Below are 20,790 nucleotides of genomic sequence, written 5' to 3'. Positions count from 1 at the left end.
TTTCGAAGTGTTTCTCAAAACAGAATTTTCTTCCATAAGGTACTGGAGCAGTTCTCAATTAAATGTCGAAAGTAATCCATGATTGCTTGATTGGCCCAAAAAATGCGCGCCACCCTCACAACTGATTAATCAAATCTAAAACTAAAACTAATCATGATTTGGTTACTCACGTTTTCCTGCAGTGAGTTCTCATTGGCCAATGAAGTCGATCTTCACTTGGATGGGTTGTTGTGCTTACTTTGGTTTAGTTTTTCGAAGCCCCAACTGAAAACAGCTCTTAACAGTAATTCGATTTAGTAAAATGATACAAAGACCTTTCCCAAGCCACAATGTTTTGAGACAGAACAAACTTTGTTTCGACAGGAATCACGATCCTTATACGTTCTAAAAATCCACTAATATACCCACTTTAATTCTTACGTCAAAAAGCCGGCACACATATTTTTAAAACTTTTTTTATTCTGGCTTTTTATACACTGGTGCTTTCGATTTAGGAAGAGGGGGATTTCCTAAAATTATATCTGCAGCCTTTTCCGCGATCATAATGGCTGGTCCATTGATATTTCCACTCACAACACTCGGCATGATTGATGCGTCGACAATCCTTAGGTTCTCCACACCGAATACCTCCGTTTTATTATTGACAACAGCCATCGGGTCATCTTCGGAACCCATTTTACAAGTGCATGATGGGTGATATACAGTGTCGGTGTTCTGTCGTATCCAGGCGTCAATTTGTTCATCTGTCTGAACATGGTCACCTTTGTAAGCGTAAAAACAAACATGCTGTAATTTAGCATTTCACACTAACAAGTGCGAGACACCTCTACAAACAAACTTTTATTAGGAACAAACTTCAGACAGCCAGTCACAGGAGATTAAAGGAAAATGTCTATGGAAGGAATAAGGAATCAAAAGTGTAACAAACCGAAGACTGCACACATGGATCGCCTGGTGAGCAAGTGGTCTAAAAGATGTCTTGATATGGTAGTGGTCTGCTTCTTTTATTTTTTTAGTTAATTCTCATGGAAAGTAAGACCTAAAACCTGCTGAGATATCTGCTAAAACAAAGCATTTTATACCCATCATATCTTTTCACTGTAAGTACCTGGTTCTAACTCCCTCCCACAAAATGGCTCCAAAGCCCGTTGGCTAATTATTTCTCTGGTAAGTCTAACAGCATTTCTTAGCTCCACCCGATCTTCTTCAGTGGACAGGTATTGAGGGTTGATATTGGGATGATCATATGGATTTGTGGACTTCAGTCTTACATATCCACGACTTGTAGCGCGTAAGGTGCCAACGTGAATCTCGTAAGGAAATAAAACAACGTGGTCAACAAAAGCGTTCAGAACGTTTTCATAACTATTATTTTTTTTAAAAAGACTACATTGTATTATAGTACCGCACTGAAATAGACGGAAATTTAGGAAGCGCAGCAACACTGGCAGAGTAATTTCCTTCTTCTCAAGATTTTGTCCAAGAGAAAGTTTATTTACTCAAAGCCAGATAAATATAAAGAAAGGATAAATTCTACTTGGTTTAGTATTCAGTATGAACAAAGGAAAACTTAGTTTTGTGGCCAGCCACGAAAGTCTTGTGTTAGTTCCTCTTAAGTATGGACAAAACTTTAAATACACATAAACACAACACAACCCTTTACACCATTACATCAGTATCTATATTCTCCATACTATTCTCTACATATTTCCTAGGGCGTTGACAAGGAGAATTTGTTTGACAATCATAAACTACTGGAATTAATGATCATTTCCTTTTACGTTAGGAGAAATCATGTGAAAGCCAGTCACCCTTAGGATTTAAAGGGTTATGGGAAATACGCCTGAAAATTTGCATGATATCCTAAGAGCTTATCTTTCACCAACCATGAAGGCATCCCTCTGGAATATCACTCTGCCGTCATCTTTTTACCCCAGAGGCACAAACTGAAACTGGATGTCAGGATGCGATATGTCCTCCTTGCTGCGAATAGAGCCACCTGCCTCCTTGTGTGCTGTTGCACATGGTCCAGTCCTTGTGAGGAACCATTTCACTCCTACTGGAATCATGTTCCACCACTTCAGAGTACGGTAAAGCTTCAGGGGCTGAGTACACTCCTGAAACAAGAGAGCAGTGGTGTGATAACTTACGATTGCATAGCACTCTCTGGAATACCTTGATAAATACTACATACCTGCATAAAAGCCACAGACATATGATAATGAACCTTCACAGGAATACCAAGCTTTTCCAAATCAACTGCTTTCCCAATGCCTGACAAATTCAGTAACTGTGGTGTGTTAATGGCTCCAGCAGCTATGATAACTCCCTTTCTGGCCCCTGCACGTTTTATTTCCTTGCCCAACTGATACTCCACTCCTACAGCACAGTTGTTCTCAAACAAAATTCTCAAGGTCAAGGCCCTTGTTTGTGCTTGAAGATTCTTACGCTTAAGTGCAGGTCTAAGGTAGGCATTTGCTGTATTCCATCGTACTCCCTTATGGATCGTCTTGTCCATCCAACCAAACCCTTCCTGTTGGTAGCCATTCATGTCTTCTGTGAAGGGATAACCAGCTTGGACACCAGCATCAATAAATGCTTGGTATAAAGGGTTACCGTTTGACTTACCACAGGATACATGGAGCGGTCCATCGCCTCCTCGGTAATCATCTGGGCCTACAAGCGAGAATGATCAAATTGTTAACTTGTCCATTACATGACCTCTGAAACAAAAACAACAGCAGCATGCGTAACAACAACCTCCTTTACCTATTAGAGGTATCGGGTAACGGTGTTAGTAAATAAAGAACTTTTGTCCCTCACGGAATAGGTTTTACATCGCCTAGAATGCTTTTGTCGCTCGCGACAAGACTATAAAAAAAAATTGCGCAAAAGATCTTCAAGATTGCAAACAACACCGGAAGGACGAGTCATCACAGGAATACGAAGCTTTTGCAAATCATCATCTAAAGAAAACGAGAATATCGCAGTATCCCAGCTTCAGTAAGGAAACGTCTGTGGTGCCTTACTGAGACTTAGAAAATAGAGACTTTTAATCCCTGTTTGTCCGATGTTAGGTCTGTACGGTTGGTCATGACGCGCGCTACCAGGATTAAAGGGATGTGGCGCTCCAAGAATAAAAATATACAGTGGAAGTCGAAAAATGAAGTGAACACCTACCCAGTTCATGGGTCTGAGATTTCCTGAAGTATGGCAAACAATCTGCATATGACCATCCTTCTGCACCTTCCTTCTCCCAGCGATCATAATCATACGCATGACCTCTGATGTACACCATTGCATTTAGAGACGAAGATCCGCCCCATACCCTCCCCCTGGGTTGATAGATCCGCCTGTATGGAAGGAAATTGGTATCTTATGAGAGAAACATAAAACCTTGAAACTTCGTTTCGACTACTTCAATCTCAAATGCTGGTGGACAACGAGCAAGCAAAATATCCTTTTATTTTTCTAAATTTTGTTTCATTGGGCAGCAATTTGCAGGAAGGTGGGAGTGATTTTCCAGTATGGGGCTCTATACTTGTAGCGTGTTAGTGGTATGAGGCGGGGAGCATAGGCTTGGTTGTTTTATGATTTTATATCACTTTTTTTTGACGGCACAGGTGGAGGGGGGGAAGTTTACGAACACCAGCTTAAGACTTATCTTTGTTACTGTCCTTTAATTGTTTTATGTTTGATTAAGCTTGGTGCCCAAAACACTCCAAAACTGCATTACCTGTTATTCGTAAACTCTTGTGGTTCCGTTTCGTAATACCAGTTGTATTTGTCATTCCAAAGATTATACTTGACAGCAGCTGGCATGTGGATCTTCCATGTCCAATCTTTTGGTCCTGCCTCTAGAATTAGAACTCTGTTTTCACCACTGACCGAAAGACGATCGGCAAGGACACACCCTGCAGATCCAGCTCCACAGATGACATAGTCGTAAGATGAAGAAAACTTTACAGTGGTCTGAAAACATCGTCGCTGGAAGCTAACGTGTTCGGCTGAAAATAACCAAAAATGAGTAAGGTTACTTGAATTAAGCTTGATTGCTTCGAGATAAGCACAATATTACAAAAATCAAATGCAAAGATTGTTGAGGCTTATGATTCGTCTTACAGAGTATGAGAAATGGCCTCGTGAAAAACAGTGTTTTGACCTTCGCCCAAGAAGCCATCGTGGTAGAACACACAAGTATATCTCATTGCCTCATCTGAAAAGGAATGCAAAATATACAAAGAAATGCCAAATTGATAGATTATATTTTGTCTTACAAAGAAGTTTTCGGCGTTGCTTATCCAGGTTTTATGTAGGCAAAAGTCACGTAACAATTACATTACAGGGTCATTTTTTCGCGTAACGCAATATGATTTATATAAATCGTATGGGCAGAAGCTTATGTAAATTTTTTGAGTATATAATATCCTGAACATGATGAAAACATATCTGTTATCCTAAGAGAGCTAAAGAAGTACAGGCAAAGGGCCGCCGGAGTGAATCATGCTGTGTTAAGGGAGGTGAAACTCTTCGCTTCCTCTAGCCACTCTATCTGCTGACCGATATTGATGTTGCTGGTGGAAGCTTCTTTAAAAGCGTTTCCACGTTTGGAGAAGATTCTTATTTGTACTTTTTCTGAGTGTGTCTGATACAAATCTGATGTAAAACCCGGAAATCCCTTTCAAACTCACACTGTGTCTTCTGTATTAGAATTGTTCAATATTGATCCCTATGAAAATATGGGCTTCAGGTCTGCGTCGTAATGTCACGCAACCTCCTGAATCAGATCTGTACAGTTCACCATCAAACAGCGGAAGTTTTAGCACATTGGGAACACCATGAGACTAGATACGAGGCAGAAGGACTGAATCGTGCCAATGCACCCTGATCAAAGGCCCTGACCAAAGCCGAGTTTGCTACGGGTATTATGAAATATTTGCATTTCTCAGATTAGGAGATGGTAGAAATGATTAATATCGCCGTAATCACATCTTTTCGCCTGGCGGATCTGGTCATCGTTTGAATGGAAGAAGGTAGAAGGCAAACGGAGAATACTAACCTCGGTTAGCTCGAATTGTACCCGATCTCCGCACCTGTTGGAGTCACAAACCGAAAATGTTAAAAGCTGCTGGGAGAAAAATAAACTGACGAGGAGGAGGTGCGATACGAGTCTTTAGGAACGGGAGGGGGTGGGAGCCGCCTTCTGTGCCAGCGGTTTTTGAAATTTCCAGTCACGATACTCTGCATGATCAACGATCGAAAAAACCTTTTTCATCTCGAAATTACTTTGATTTATAACTGACGACATCTGCCGGGTGTATGGAATATGTCCGGCACACGTTTCGCGGCTACGTAATTGACAGCTTGTCGAATGGAGGGCCGGTAAGGTCATTGCTGTCACCGAAAATCTCCACCTCCGATGGATAATGGCGCACTAAGAAAAGTTCAACTATGTAAAAAAACTCACCGAAGTCTGAACACACAATAAAGTCAACATTTTATAGATCAGGATTTGTTCCTTCTTGATATACGAATATATTTTACCTACGTGATACTCCGCTGACCGATTTCGTTCATTATTGTCAACCTCGATAAATTCTCTTTATGATGCCACTACCGAAGAATGCTTCATCAAGAACTTTATTCTAGTGGTAAATATTAGTATTCTAAAATGCAACCATGTTCTGTCGTACCATGACCGTAAACTTTTATTTTATCTCAAATCAAAGTGGAAGTCGTTACCAGTCTTTCAACCTTATTAAGTTCTAGTCTTTAGCGGGCGCAGCTCCGAACGCCTACCGCTGTATAGTTCGTCTCTGGGTTAATTACCGATTGATTTTACGTTTTTATACCGTCTGGCTGCAAATTCAGGTAAATATCCGTCTGGATATAAAAATACCTTAGTAATTTTTAAAAATCACGCCGGCAAAGGCGCTCTTCTCTTGTAGTTAAGCCATGTGCATATGAGATTTTCGGGAGCGATCTACAGCTGTAGGTCAGTGGTTTTACTTAGCCTTGACGATCACTGTAAGTTGGAGGAGCAGAGCATTTTAAATGTGCCAACACGATTTTTCAACAGAAAAAGAGCCTTCAAAGTCTCTCCCGTCCTAAGATATTTACGTTAAATAGAATCCACGAGCTGATTCTTGCATGCATTTGTAGGATTGCATAAGTCGCCGGGAAATCACTGTTTCCCTTTTACCCTTCAGACCCTCACAACGTTATCCAAGTTCTCCATACTACTCTCTATACATTTCCTAAAGTGCTGACAAGGAGAATTTGTTAAAAAAAAATTAAGAGCTGCTTTAGTTGTTGGTCATTTTCTTTATTCTCGTGGCCTTAATGTGTGACTTAGGGGTGATATTATATCATGTCATTTTTCTCTGCTTTGTGTTTGAGGGCAAAATTTTTTATTGTAGAGAACTGGTAGATTATATTACATCTTAAATGAGGTAAATGTAACATAATTCATTTCTGTTTATGATATGGTAGATTTATTTCAGTCAGCCAAGGCTTAGAGGATTTTTATTTACTACTGTACTTCAGAGTTATATGCCTGAGTAGAGCTGAGTATCTAATTTATCTATGAAATAAACTATTGTACCATCTCTCCTTTTTAAGGCAAATTTGATGGCGTCTTTCTTGATGCTTAAAAGATGTTTCTATAGAAACCTTGCACCTTCATTTCATTTCATAAAAGGTATGTGTCTGAATATTAACTTGCTCTTTAATTTTGTTCCCATATTTTACTGCCACTGTGACCATTCACACTTCCCACTGCTGGACATTGATTTATTTAACGATATACAAGGCTGTCAATAAGGACCATAACCTGTAACAGCTGTTAGGGCTCAGCTCATGCAATGTTATGGGTGAAGATGTTGATTGCTGTCACATAACACTACTACAGGTGATGTCTGCAGAGTAATGGCTGCGTTATATAATGCACTTAATTATACACCCAGTTTGATAAGTCATCTTTTGGATGACAGCTCCATACATCATTGAAGTCACCATTGAAAACATTTTCCTTTTTGATAACATTTTGATTCTATTCTGTATACATCTCTTCCATAATTGATAACGGAAGTGGACTTGTGCACCACTTTTTTGTTCTCACCACATTTTGACATCATCTGTGTACAGCAACATGGAATCTATTTCTCAACTTGTTTACACCCAGGAATGACCAACAAGGAATTTCTCCTTGATATCCATACATTTGTAAACAGTAAGGCAACAAAAAGCTAGAAAATATCAGCACAGGGATATTGCTTTATTAACATTAAATTCTCAAAACCACAACTATAAGCAATATATAGGGAATTGGATCTTGGAAGTGAAATGGTTAAGTAGATATTGATAATTATCATGGGTATCTTTGACTTATCTCAATGTATGGTTTTCATTATTTTATCCTTAAGTCCATAGACCAATGGTACAGCAAAAATGTTTCCTAACTGGGACTGGTATCACAAGATATTCTTCATCTCATGACTACGTTATTTGTGGAGCTGGATCGGCTGGTTGCGTTCTTGCCAATCGTCTATCAGCCAGTGGTGAAAACAAAGTTCTTCTTCTTGAAGCTGGACCAAAAGATTGGACGTGGAAGATCCACATGCCAGCTGCTCTTATTTATAATCTTTGTGACAATAGATATAATTGGTATTATGAAACAGAACCTCAAGAGTTTATGGATAATAGGTAAATTGGTATTTAAATTTTCTTTTCTATTTTTTTTAATATGTGTATCTGTTGTGTAAAATTTTGTGAAATTGGTTACCCTTCCATACAGGCGGATCTATCAACCCAGAGGGAGGGTGTGGGGCGGATCTTCGTCTCTAAATGCAATGGTGTACATCAGAGGTCATGCTTATGATTATGATCGCTGGGAGAAGGAAGGTGCAGAAGGATGGTCATATGCAGATTGTTTGCCATACTTCAGGAAATCTCAGACTCATGAACTAGGTAAGCTAACAAAAGTCCACAATTCTATAATAAGGAATTGTTAGCCCTTTTACTCCTAGGAGCAACTAAGAGAGAATTGCTCTTTACATGTCAATGTCAAATCCCTATGTTGTAGCGCTAAAGATTGATCTGACATGGAAGAAATGGGAATGTGTAAAAAGTCCTTTTCACATAGAGTTTACTTATACTGGGATGTCCACACTCTAATAAGTGCCCTCCAAACAAGCACCTACCCCCCTAGCTTATAATATGGAAGAGGAGCCCCTCTCAATTAATTGCCATCTCCATTTCCTCCCTTATTTTCTCAGATAGTAGAGATTCAAGGAAAACCTTTTTCTATTGCCTGTTTTTAAATAACTTTTTAAGCCTCAACTTCAGCAGGATCATTACAGGTTAATAGTTTCCTAATAAGCACCCCACTTGGTTGAGCACCCTCCTTCCACTGAGTGCTCTTCCTGTAGGCCAAAATTTTAAAAAAGCACTAGGGCACTTTCAAGGAAATACATGTATGGTGTTAACATTTTCAAAAGGCTTTTAAGTCGTCTACAAGAGACATGTTTCTTGTTGAATTTGATACTATGTGAAGCTGTTGCAGAGGTCATACTGTTGACAAGCAAGCAATACTTGCATTTTCTTTTTTAGGTTCAGATGATTACAGGGGGGGTGATGGACCTCTTCATGTATCCCGTGGTAAATCAAACAACCCTTTGTACCAAGCATTTATCGATGCAGGTGTTGAAGCTGGCTATCCCTTCACAGATGACATGAATGGCTACCAACAGGAAGGGTTTGGATGGATGGACATGACAATTCATAAAGGATTCCGGTGGAATACAGCAAATGCCTACTTGAGGCCTGCACTGAGGCGTAAAAACCTTTGCACAGAGACAAGAACACTGATAACTAGATTAGTATTTGAAAAGAATCGTGCATCAGGTGTTGTCTACCACCAGGGCAGTCATGTGAAATGTGCCCAGGCCAGAAAGGGAGTTATCTTAACCTCTGGTGCAATTAATACACCTCAGATCCTAAATCTGTCAGGTATAGGAAATGCAGATGATTTAAAAAAGCTTGGTATTCCTGTGAATGTTCACCTTCCTGGTGTAGGGCAAAACTTTCAAGATCATTTGGAGATGTATTTCCACCAGGTTTGTAAATTATTCTCCACCTATCCTACATGTAGAAAGTTGACCATGAGGTGGTGAGGAACAATTGGTGATGACATAGTGCATTCATTCAATCAAGTGCTCACCTCAGCCTCTAGGAAGAAAATTTTGGATCAATATCAGTATCTGGGCAACTGCCCACCTACCCCTCCCCTAACCCAACAACAGTCAATTGACAACAACTTAAGGTTAATGTTGGGTAAAGGGAGGGGTAGGTGGGCAGTTGCCCAGATACTGATATTGATCCAAAGTTTTAATGAGCACCAAGCCTCTCTTAGGCTCTAGCAGAAGTCTAGCAACTTACTTTTTCTTTTAGCAAATTGTTGAAATTTTCTTTAATGGAAGTTTAGAAGAGCTGGGCACCCCAGAGTTTTGGAAAAACTTACAGCTCTCAGACATCCAGTGACACCATGAGGAGGAAGCTTTGTCTAGTAACCTTATATAAATTTTGCTTCTCTTCTTTAATCTTGTTTCAGGAATGTACACAACCTTTAAGTTTGTACCGCTCTCTCAAATGGTGGAACATGGTTCCAATAGGTGTCAGATGGTTCCTCACTCGGACAGGACCATGTGCCACAGCACATCTAGAGGCTGGTGGCTTCATTCGCAGCAGGGAGGGAATGTCACATCCAAATATCCAGTACCACTTTCTACCCTCCGCATTTAAAGATCATGGTAGAGTGACAGTAGAAAAAGAAGCTTTTCAAGTAAGTGTCACAGATGAAAGTCTGCCACCATGTGTAGTGTATGTTCCTTTTTATGTTCAATTTTAAACATTTCCTTCATGTTTCTATATTTCACATGGCACAAGTTGTAAAATGTATTTGTTCTTTTTAAGGTCCATGTTGGCTCCATGAGGGCAACAAGTCGTGGGTATGTGAAGATCAAGTCAACCAGTCCCTATGACCATCCAATCATCCAACCCAACTACCTGTCTACTGAAGAGGATAGAGTGGAGTTAAGAGATAGTATTAAACTTACGCGTGAGGTATTTAGCCAAAAAGCTTTTGATCCATTTCGCGGAAAAGAACTACAGCCAGGTACAGTACAAAAAAATTTAAACATCTATCAATAGAGGAAACAAATTATTTTCTGTTATATATCATTGTACATAGAACATAGGATACAAATTGAACATGCTCTGCAACAAATAATATTTTAATTTTAACCCTTAAGGTGACAATGTCCAAACTGATGAAGAAATTGATGCTTGGGTACGACAGAATGCTGACACTGCTTATCACCCATCATGCACCTGCAAAATGGGCTCTGAAGATGACCCAATGGCCGTTGTCAACAACAAAACAGAGGTGTTTGGAGTGGAGAATTTGAGAGTTGTTGATGCATCAATCATGCCAAGTATTGTTAGTGGAAATCTCAATGGACCAACTGTTATGGTTGCAGAGAAGGCAGCTGACATCATCCTGGGAAATCCTCCATTATCCAAATCAGATGCACCAGTTTACAAGACACCAGAAGTAGGCCAGAGATGATAATGTTATTCACTGGTGTGATAACTACAGATATAGCACCCAGGTGTGATTTCAACATGCCTGTGAAAGACTTATCACAAGTAGAGATGATTACCTCAAAGTATAAAGCAAGTCAGGCAGTTTTAAAAACTCTCAGGAGTTGAAAGTTACAGACTGCAAAATAATAGTTTTCAATGAAAAATGAAAACAATAAGGTACTGTTAATTATTTATATGAAGCAACAGTTGTTGTCACCATGTGGAAGATGCTTGGGGACCCTGTGGTGACTTCAGTAATTTCAGTAGCACATCAGTATAGCAGTTGGTTACTCTGAAGTACATGTATTTTAAGACCTCTACCAAACACATGCAAATTTGGCCATATCATTGCAATATTATGTTTTATTGAACCATTTTGATTGACTTTTTCATTATGTTCATTTAAAGATCAGTAGGTTGCAAAATTTGAGTTACAAGTAATTCATTTTTCTTTTGCATCCCGACACATATTAATTTTTCTCTGGTGATTGTGCATGTCTACAAGACTCCTTTAACCAAAAGGAACTTTTTGGGGGTCCAAGGGTGTGCTCTCTGACATAATTTCCAGGCAATTGACTGTGGAACTATTGACAGGGAAAACTTGAATAAAGTTTGCAACAATGTTGAATACTTCAAAGACATTCCTGTCACATGTGTAATCCTCAGACTGTAGTTTGGTATCCCCAGAGTCAATTTTAAGAACAACTCCTTTCTCCTTGTCTCCTACACTAGCAACAAAAACATGGCGGGCTGCTGTAGTTTGAAGTTATGAGTAATGTAGATCCTTTTGTTTTAAAGCATTGATGTACATGTATTGTACCCTTTTGTAGCTTCTTTGCTATGCCAAACACCTACTGATACCTTGACCTGAAGGCAAGAGTTTTAGGGAAGGGTACTGGGGTTCCCATGAACCCCCCCCCTTTCCTTTGTAAGCCTTTCCTTTTTATCCATTAATTCCCATGAGTGACCAAGACAGAATTTCTCCTCACAATGTCAATACAAGAATTGTATTGCTGACAGTGAGGTGAATTACTTAAACGATCTGGGAGTTAAAGAGTTAAGAAAACAACCTACAATATTCTGGTGAAAAGTCCTGGCCATGCCCCTGAAAAGGGCTCTCACCAATTAGTCCTTCCCTCTGTTACCTCCATCCCTCAACCCAGTATTGTCCATGAAATGATGCAATCATGAATTTCAGCCAAATTGATAACATGAACTCTAGCTCCCTGGCTTGCATGCAATCTGATGTAACTTAATGGCAGTGTCTCATTTCTTTTTTTTCCCTCTACTTAAACTTATTTAAAGCCTTGTCATCTTCAATTATCCAATTAGTAGCTCTTCTGATTGACTGCCACACATTTCCTTGTAAATTGGATGGGAGAATTTTGTCTTCCATCAAAATAACATCCCATGGCTAATAAGCTTGTTTGTTTTCATAATCTGATTGTGAGATAACATTTGAAATCACAAGGAGAAGATGGATGTTTGCAACTTCTGAAAGTTAGAGGGGATGATAAGGGGAAGATAGCAACCACACCTGAACTCAACAGAAACAAAAATGCAGTCAAATTAATGATAAATATTTATTACTCAAAACTGTATACGGTAAATTTAAAGTATAAGGTACTTGGTAAAAATTCAAGCCACATCAGGTCCAAATCTTATTTTAGACACAGCTTGGAAAGCAATCATATTGCAACCCAACAAAAATCTACATCGAAAAGTGATTCTTCAACCCCCTTCCTAAGAAAGACTGAGTACTTATTATTAAACAAGAACACAATTTGCTCTAACAATTGAACAAATAAGTTAAACTTATTTGAAATTTGACAAGTTTGTAATATTAAAAAGATTCCAATAACCCAAGGGTTTAGTCACAACATTTCAGATGAAGGCTTTTTTCCTTACATTAAGAATCATTTACTCTATTACAAACAAATAATTATATTTTGTGTATAAAACTTTAGTAATTATATTCCAGTAATGTATGTGTCATTATAAAATAGATTAGGAGATTATGGTAATGCATGCATGTGAATATAAAAGTTTTGATTGGTGTTTGTTGGCAGGATTCAACTTAAAGATAGTGACCAAACTAAAAGTTTTCAGGATATCATTAAATAAAACTTAAACATATTTGCATTTGACTAGCAAACAATTGAAAAAAGAGAGTTATCAGAAAGACCATTTGATTTCCAACATACTCAACTCACAAGGGCAGAACCCTAGTATTATTTACATGTAAGTGGCAACAAAATATTCAGGAAAGCACTCTGCATATACTTTCATGTTGCTAAAAATTTTGTTAAAAAAAACTGTGCATGGTGATGCCTTCAAAAGTAGTATCATCCAGAGGTGTGTTTAGGAAAGGGAAGTTTATTATAATAGTAATGAGGGTTGTAACTTTCTAGACATTAAATACATACATGCTACAAATATCCATTTCGCAAAATTTTGAATATTCCATATATTGAAAGCAATCTCCTTAGATATTTACCATCACCTCATAAAATGTCTCCACTCAACTAGTGATGCTCACTGGCATTGAATGAACCTGAAGTATCTTTTATGTCCAGAATCAGTGGTTTAATCTGATCATTCTCTGCAGTCTGCTCATCAAGTTCTGTAGCTGAAACATTCCCAAAAAATTTTTAATTACTTGAATTTAAGCACGAAAATGTAAAACCTTTAATGATCAAATGACATTGACAAAAAACTTCAGGAAAATAATAGTTTACTCACACATTTGTTTAAGGTTCTCAGAATTAAACACTGAGTGTGTGGGTAGCATATTAGGTGTCACAATTACAACTTCTCCATCTTTGTTAAATCCAAAACCATGCTTGTCATCCCAAATGAAACAATTTTCCAAACCTTGAAACAAAAAAAAAAACAAAAAAACAAAAAAAAAAGCACTACAGTTATTAGCAAGAAAAGAATCAAAGGTAAGAAAAAACCATATAAAATCATTATTGCATTTTAAAAACTAGTGTTGGAAAGGTCTGAATTCAAAGTGCATTTATTTGGAAAATTATTTGAAACACTTACCTTACAGTATTTCACTGACTCCCTTCTAAACTTAACCCTTTATGCCCCAACATCATTATATATATTCTCCATACTGTTCTCTATACATTTCCTAAGTTCTAACAAGGAGAATTTGTAAAACCATCAAGGGCTTTGCTACTTGCTGATCATTTCCTGTATTCTCACAACTTAATCATATGATTCAAGGGGTTACTATTAAGAGGAAATATGAACCTTGTCACTCTTAAGGATGAAATGGTTAAGGATTACTAACCCTACATTTGGTAGAAATCCATCCAATTTTTTTTTACCTGTGAATTCATTTTGTGTTCTGCCAGCCTTTAACAAAATTGGTGCTGATCTGAAATGCCTCACAGCACATTGCCTTGCCATTGTCAATAGCACTTGATGACCTCTTTGTAACATTGCCATGTTGGTTGTGAGGGGTCAAGTTCTCTTGTTCACAAGATGATTCCCTAGGAAGATTTGAGAAACCATGAGTTCCCAACAGCTAAGTACTGAGTTGGTAAGTATTTGGATTATCTTTTGAAGGATTTAATTTGTCTTTGTCACTACCCAAAAACTGCACATAACTCTCTCGAAATAATGGTTTGCTTATATGCAATGCTGTTTAACTATGTTCTGAGGCAAATGATGATCCAATCATGGCAGTCTTGTCCATGCTTTTCCATGGAAAGTGGCAGATTACTCCTCTAGGATATCAGGCAGTGATTCCAGAGGTAATTGAGAAAAGCAAACTTGTTAATTGAATTATAAAAGTAATAACCTTCTGTAGGTTATCACTGATGCCTCTCATCGCCCAGTTATTTGCCTTTAAACCTAAACATGTAGCTTTAGAAATAACTGATCTACTTGCCAATGACAAATCAAGATCAATTTAATTACCTCGTTTTAGTTTAAATGATCATTTCACTGTTTGTTTGCATTGGTTCAGAGAGGCCTGATTGTAAGAGCAGTGAATTTAAATATTTTGAGAGTCCTAGAACAATATCAAGTATTAAAGGTTCATGGAATCTTTTCCTAATAACGTTTTTATCGTAAGAGCAATCACTGTCAACAACTATTGGTCATCTGTTTGCCTCTTTTTGATCTGAACTCATACAGTTCAACGTACTTCATTTTCAAGTATACATTAAGAGGGTTTTCCACTAAAGAGCCACTTTAAATAGTGGCTTTGTGTCTTTGATTCAAGGGGTATAGCAGAAAATTATTTGATGGGATAATACTAGCATACTCGGAAAAGAGAAAATCTACAAGCTCTAAGGAACTTACAGGGAAGTCCTGGGTATTTAAACCAGGAAAACTACCCTTGCATTTAAAATTTAAAACATTGATATTCAGTCAAAGGTGTAGTCTGTTACTTCGTTGCAATATCATCAACGTCATTATCTCAGGAACTGAATTTTCATCAGAGACTTATTGAAAATAAGCTTATGTTGTTGTTAGAAAGATAGTCGGAAACAATAGAAAACCTTGAGTCAACTGGGCGAAACGATGATTCGTGGGGATCTTTTTGGTTTTTTTCTGCCCCACGCGTGATTGAAATGAACAAAATTTTATGTGTCGAAGACAAAATTGAAACAAATCACCGTTCATTATGCATTGTATGACAATGTAACCCGCTAACACATGATAACGAAATCATGAGACCGTCAGCAGGTGTTCCATTTTTATGCTAAACTGGTAAAATAGCAACCGGTGGAAAGAAGGTAATGAGCTAAAGAATTTTCTTTCAGCGAACGGCTATAGACGTGTTTCTAGCTCCGCAATCTGGTTTTTAGTCTTCTGGCTGGGCTTTTATCATTTCGACTCCAATAAATGGAGTGCGTGAGTGGCAAGAATCTGGCGCTTAACGAACACGCATGACTTACGTACGCGAAAGCAACACTCGAAACTTATACGAAGAGTAAGATTTTAAACGAGATACTTAGCGGACTATCAGTAATGATCCTGGCTAAATAACAGCAAAACGGCACAGTATTGAGCACCACAAGAGTAGCACACCATCAAACTAATAATAAAAAAAAACGTGGTGTAGGCACGTTTTTAGCTGGGCCGGAAGATTCACCGTTTGCATCGTGCGACTTACCATTTTACAAATAGTTATTGCCTTCACAATGAGAGAAACGTTTCAGTCACTAACATTGAAAGTCTAATCTCACCTTTGACACAGCCTTGTATAAAAGGATCGATCCTTCCTTCGACGTGTAGACAGGAAATAACGTATTCTGCTTACGCTGAGAGATTCGCAACGCACTTTTGTTCTTAGCTCAATAGAAAAACAATGTCATGTGATCATTTATGCATGAGCACTGTGCTTCCTATGGGGGACTGTGTGTGGTTGTTATTAAATAGTGAGTTACAATAACGATCCAGAGAGGATTATATGATATTGCTGTGCAAACGAAGATTACCTTATTTCATGTGATGGTCTAGCATACGAAACTGGGGAGAAACTCCTCAGAGGAAATTTGATAAAGGAGTATCGTATTTGATTCCCAACCGTATACCCGATAGGTCGAAGTCTCGTCAAACAAGGAAAACTCGTTTGAGAACTTTTCCACCGGAAGCGGCAAGGTCTGCAAGCGAGAAAGATAAAGCGAACCTACACATTTTCACTATCGCCATTCTCGCGATCGAAGAATCCCTGAGAGGAAAGCATCTCATACATTGACATGCTTTTGAGAAATTGACATAACTTCTAAGGAATATTCTTTCCGTGCTTAGATCTTCAAGAGACCGTGTGCAAATTAATTGTGTTGTTATTATTATTTTCCACACCATTGTAGTCAAGTCTCATAGGGATTCTTTTAATATATTCGTACCTGATTTTATTCATTTTGATTCTATAAAATGACAATCTACGGCAACCATGAAACTTCGACGCTTTTAAAAATTTACCAAGGGTCCCTTAAATTTCGCAACGTTTCATGGATAAAGGCTCTTTCTTTTAAGAAAGATTAACTTTCGGGGGACACTTTTTACGGTGATGGAGTTGCATAACACAACAAACATTTTATCTGATTGGTCAAGTTGAAGGCAAAAAAGTATTCAACCAACCTCCAAAGAAACAGGGGCGATAGGTGAGATTTTTCAAAAGGGGAGGGGAGCACATCGTGTCATATACAAGGTACCTACCCGACGACATGTTGACATCCACGCCGAGCAGGAGCCATTAAGTAATTCGTAATGGGCTCCTACGCTGAGTGAAACCAAATCAGGAACTTCAAAAATTATGGCATCTAATGTAAAAGTTGTGAGAGGGCACTAGAATATATTAAGACTCGACTACGTCACAGGTTACTGAGGCATCTTTCATCAAGGGGGGGAGGTTAAGTTGCTTCACCTTCCCATTATTTTTACTATTTCAGGGGCGAATCTTGGGGAGGGGTGCAAGAGGTGTGCACCCCCCTTCCCCAAAGATGACTTGCGGCTTTCTAATTTAAATTCACGGTTGTGCAAAATCTGCTGTATTGTTTACTATGTATTCTCAGCAGTTTACATTATGTTAATGCAAAGTCATAACCCTTCTTCTTTGTTCGCTTTTCACCTGTCAGTTACGTTATTCTTTTGTGGTGTACCCCCTGCTTAGGAAAATCCTAGATCCGACCATGCATTTATTTCTTATTTTGTTTGTGTTTACGAGGGCAGTTTATGGTTAAATAAGTGGATAAATAAATCAATAGATTCATAAATGGCTGACAAATAATTGAAGAAACAGAAGATGAATGCACAAAAAGGTTGGTTGTCTTATCATTTAAAGTCCCTTTATAACCGGCTTCGAGGCTTATGCTTATCCAATGATAACGATATTATTTAGCCCCATCGGGGACCTCAGGTCATCATTCTTAGCCTTCCATCTAAATGTGATCGTCTCTCTTCTTGATGCAGTGTGCGGAGGCATCTCAGCAAAGATCGTTATCAGCAGAGCTCTGCAACAATCACAGATTACACAAGCTGAGGTTATCACACAATACAAAAACGTGATCGAAAAGTACTTGTTAACTTGAGCCTTGGGCGATACGAACTTTTGATTAACAATTACAGAGTTATCTAAAAGTTCGTTTCGTCATGGGGACTCAGATTTTTTTCCCTTGTCCCTCACTCGACACGAGGCGAAAAGATATCTTTCTTGCCTAAAATTTGCGCTCTTTCCTATGTTCTTGGAAAAGTCTGCTTGGAGTCTATGAAAACATACAGCAATGGACCGCGATTTGCATCTCTTACCTAACTCTTGAGCAACTACATAAATGGCTGGTCTGTGATGTTGTGAACTGCTATCTGCTCCATCATTTGTAGGCTCGCCCCGCTCCAAGTTCATTCGATTCGCACCCTGACAAGGGAGCCTAAACAACCGCTTCAGGTGGTTTCTGAAGCGCTCATTGACGAACACGTAAACGAAGGGATTAACGCACGAGTTGAAGGTGACAATTACGATGCCGATGATGTAGACAATGTTTCCATACTGCTGTGAATCATGAAAGTAGTTCAACATGTAGATGATTAGGACTGGAAACCACGTGACGCTGTACACTAAGCTGACCTGAAACCGAAGAAAAAATAAGTCTGCACGTGCGTTCTCGTGTGGTTAGTCCGCGTGAAAAGTCAACAGGAAACAAAAAATAATTTACCACTTTTTCTTTTGCTAATGTAAAGTTCCTTCAACGAACTCCTCTCAGTTGACAATGTCACAAGCGCTAGACTATTTTTTATTAGTTTTTTTATTAGTAGTAGTAGTAGTAGTAGTAGTGGTAAACATCAATGGGTGTATACCATACTGCATTATATATTAAGCTGAATTGGACATGCATTTCGATTGTTTCTTACCTTTGACCTATCAGAGGACAAACGCACAGCAACATGGAATTTATTGGGTTTATATGATAGGCTGAATCATACAAGCATTTTGATTGGTTCATACCTATGATCTATTAGAGGACAGATGCACAGCAACATGGAATTTACTGGGTTTTAAATGATAATCTGAATCATACAAGTATTTTGATCTTTTCTTACCAATGATCTATTAGAGGACAGACGTGCAGCAACATGGAATTTATTGAGTTTTATATGATAGGCTGAATCATACAAGCATTTCGATTGGTTCTTAGTTATGATCTATTTGGTTTATACACTATTAAGTATGTGCTAAATACTTCTTGTTGTCCACTGTACTACATTGTTGTCTCGTTTTCAACCTGGAATATCTAGGACATATAAGGCTAATTAGTCAGTCGTGAGTGTATGCTATCCTGCCGTTCGAAATCAGTATACCTTCGCTTTTATTTCATGAAACGTGTTGAATTTATTCGTCATAAGTCCTGAAGAAAAATTTACCAGAGACCTACGGGTTACCATTGGGATGCTCTAGGGTCTTCTAGCATTCAACCACGGATAGGTCGTTTTGATTAAAATCAACGTAACTCACCGTAATCACCATTTTTGTCACGCGTTTGCGTGACTTGAGAACCGCTGCTTGCGTGACGCGAGAACCTTGATCTCGTTTGAACCAAAGTCGCCTAACGACCCGTGCGTAAAGCACGGTCATGAGAGCAATAGGCAGCGCACCGAAGAAAATTAACCAGGAGGTGCTGTAAACACGTGCCATCCACATAGCTGGCCAATACTCGGTGCAGAAGTCAATCTCTGGATTATACTGCATTGTGAAGAACAGCGGCAGGTTGAATGCTACTGCGAGAACCCAACAGCCCGCTATGACATATTTAACCCTCTTCATCGTTAGTTTGCCTCTGTTACCGTACGGGTGGACGACAGCGAAGTAACGCTCGACAGAGATGGCCACCAGGGAATACACAGACGCTGAGCCACCCAACCAGCTGAAATTGCTGCCAGTAAACAGTTTGCATATAAGTGTTCCCAGCAGTCCGTCTGGGTGATCGAATGCATGAATAAAGATGAAGCGTGGAGTGACAAAAGACACAACCATGATATCTGCTAACGCCAGGTTAAGAATGAGATAATTCATGGGTGTTCTCATGGAGCGGTTTGCGAGGATCACGATGCAAGCCAAAATGTTGCCAACCACACTGATCAGCACCAGTATGGAGAACACGGTGGTTATAGCAACCTGAGCTGACAAAGACTGCGTGTAAAACGTCATCATTGGTACCTTTCAAGAATGTAATCTATGAAGATAACAAGTGCGAAGTGGATCAAAAAGCTGTCCCTGTTTTTTCCTTTGGAGGTCTTAGATAGGTGAGCAATATTCCCCGTTAACTCTTTTTTTAAGGATTCAAAATATTCAATCGGTTTAGCTTTCTTAAAAACTGTCGACCACCGTGTGCCACCGAAAGGAGAAGAGAGGCCGAATCGGAGTCTCAATGGGGAGATGGTTTTTAAGGCTAACCGTTAAAATATTGGTCAATCTACGGATAACGAATTTTATCTTTCCATTGTAGTCTCCAGAAAAAAAATTTACGGCCAATTTTATTTTTTTTACGACTTACGGTTTCATTTGTCAATTTTTACGCCTAACGGCTAAGTTTTTTTGGCCGTTTTACGGCTCACGGTTAACCCCATTGAGACCTGGAGCAGAAAGTTCGCGCGAGATCTGGGACGATAAGTCTTACGGCTCCCATATCTTTGACTCAAGACTTCATTAAAATTATACCGTCGGTGCAGCTGCAGGTTTTTTTAACGCAGAATTAAGGATCGCCATCAGTTGGAGATGAGCTCTTATACCTTCTCGAGGTTATCAAAAAGTAATGAGAGTCAAACACATTGTTTCCGAAATTTCCATCCATGAAAAACCCTGTGCTCTTGATTGTCTTTTGTTAATTATTTTTTATTCGTATACAGGAGATATTTTAAGATAACGATTTACGGAGGAGTGACAGAGACCAATATCGGAATACGTAGGAAGCGGTTGTCTTTAAAATTTACAAAGCCTGGACATTTGTTTAAAGCATCCACGACGAAAATGATTAAAAAAAGAAGAAAAGAAAAGAAACAAATGGGAAACGCAGCCTTTCAAAGGCGAACGCGTTCGTTATACATAGGTTTGTTTTGTTTTGTTTCTTCAGTTTCATTTTTGTTTTCTGTGTTGTTTTTTTTTTTGTTTTTTTTTGTATTGTTTTT

General features: G+C 38.7%; 4 protein-coding genes across 5 annotated transcripts; 1 reads left to right on the top strand and 3 right to left on the bottom strand.

Annotated features, from left to right (window-relative positions):
* Positions 1 to 456: 456 nt before the first annotated feature.
* Positions 457 to 5,150, bottom strand: LOC131777955 (choline dehydrogenase, mitochondrial). Its single transcript, XM_059094334.2, is given in 8 exon segments — positions 457 to 761; positions 1,109 to 1,310; positions 1,887 to 2,117; positions 2,195 to 2,676; positions 3,181 to 3,353; positions 3,737 to 4,007; positions 4,123 to 4,216; positions 5,060 to 5,150. Coding segments are annotated over 7 exon segments (1,722 nt in total). The 5' UTR covers positions 4,181 to 4,216; positions 5,060 to 5,150.
* A 544-nt stretch (positions 5,151 to 5,694) lies between these two features.
* On the top strand, positions 5,695 to 11,272 carry LOC131777693 (choline dehydrogenase, mitochondrial). Its single transcript, XM_059094016.2, has 8 exons — positions 5,695 to 5,871; positions 6,622 to 6,700; positions 7,425 to 7,704; positions 7,796 to 7,968; positions 8,611 to 9,116; positions 9,611 to 9,841; positions 9,973 to 10,174; positions 10,311 to 11,272. Exons 2-8 carry the CDS (start codon positions 6,631 to 6,633, stop codon positions 10,625 to 10,627), a joined length of 1,779 nt encoding a protein of 592 aa, XP_058949999.2. The 5' UTR covers positions 5,695 to 5,871; positions 6,622 to 6,630; the 3' UTR covers positions 10,628 to 11,272.
* Positions 11,273 to 12,213: 941 nt separating this feature from the next.
* LOC131777966 (uncharacterized) lies at positions 12,214 to 16,125 on the bottom strand. Of its 2 annotated transcripts, XM_059094346.2 has the most exons (5): positions 16,107 to 16,125; positions 15,855 to 15,956; positions 13,983 to 14,147; positions 13,387 to 13,518; positions 12,214 to 13,273 (listed from the first exon to the last, which is right to left on the bottom strand). In XM_059094346.2, the coding sequence occupies exons 3-5, from the start codon at positions 14,101 to 14,103 to the stop codon at positions 13,170 to 13,172; spliced, it is 357 nt and encodes a 118-aa protein (XP_058950329.2). In that variant the 5' UTR covers positions 14,104 to 14,147; positions 15,855 to 15,956; positions 16,107 to 16,125; the 3' UTR covers positions 12,214 to 13,169. The 2 variants fall into 2 exon arrangements, with proteins under 2 accessions (XP_058950329.2, XP_066026945.1); XM_066170848.1 differs by lacking the exon at positions 16,107 to 16,125 and having other exon boundaries at positions 15,782 to 15,861.
* Positions 16,126 to 17,485: 1,360 nt separating this feature from the next.
* On the bottom strand, positions 17,486 to 19,830 carry LOC131778087 (allatostatin-A receptor-like). The gene is made up of 3 exons (XM_059094469.2): positions 19,121 to 19,830; positions 17,920 to 18,235; positions 17,486 to 17,649 (listed from the first exon to the last, which is right to left on the bottom strand). Exons 1-3 carry the CDS (start codon positions 19,814 to 19,816, stop codon positions 17,486 to 17,488), a joined length of 1,176 nt encoding a protein of 391 aa, XP_058950452.2. The 5' UTR covers positions 19,817 to 19,830.
* Between the last annotated feature and the right edge of the window lie 960 nt (positions 19,831 to 20,790).

Source organism: Pocillopora verrucosa, chromosome 8 (genome assembly GCF_036669915.1).
Source record: "Pocillopora verrucosa isolate sample1 chromosome 8, ASM3666991v2, whole genome shotgun sequence".
Classification (NCBI taxonomy): Eukaryota; Metazoa; Cnidaria; class Anthozoa; order Scleractinia; family Pocilloporidae; genus Pocillopora; species Pocillopora verrucosa.
The sequence above is the reverse complement of the archived record's forward strand: the minus strand, read 5'-3'. Positions and strand labels throughout refer to the sequence as shown.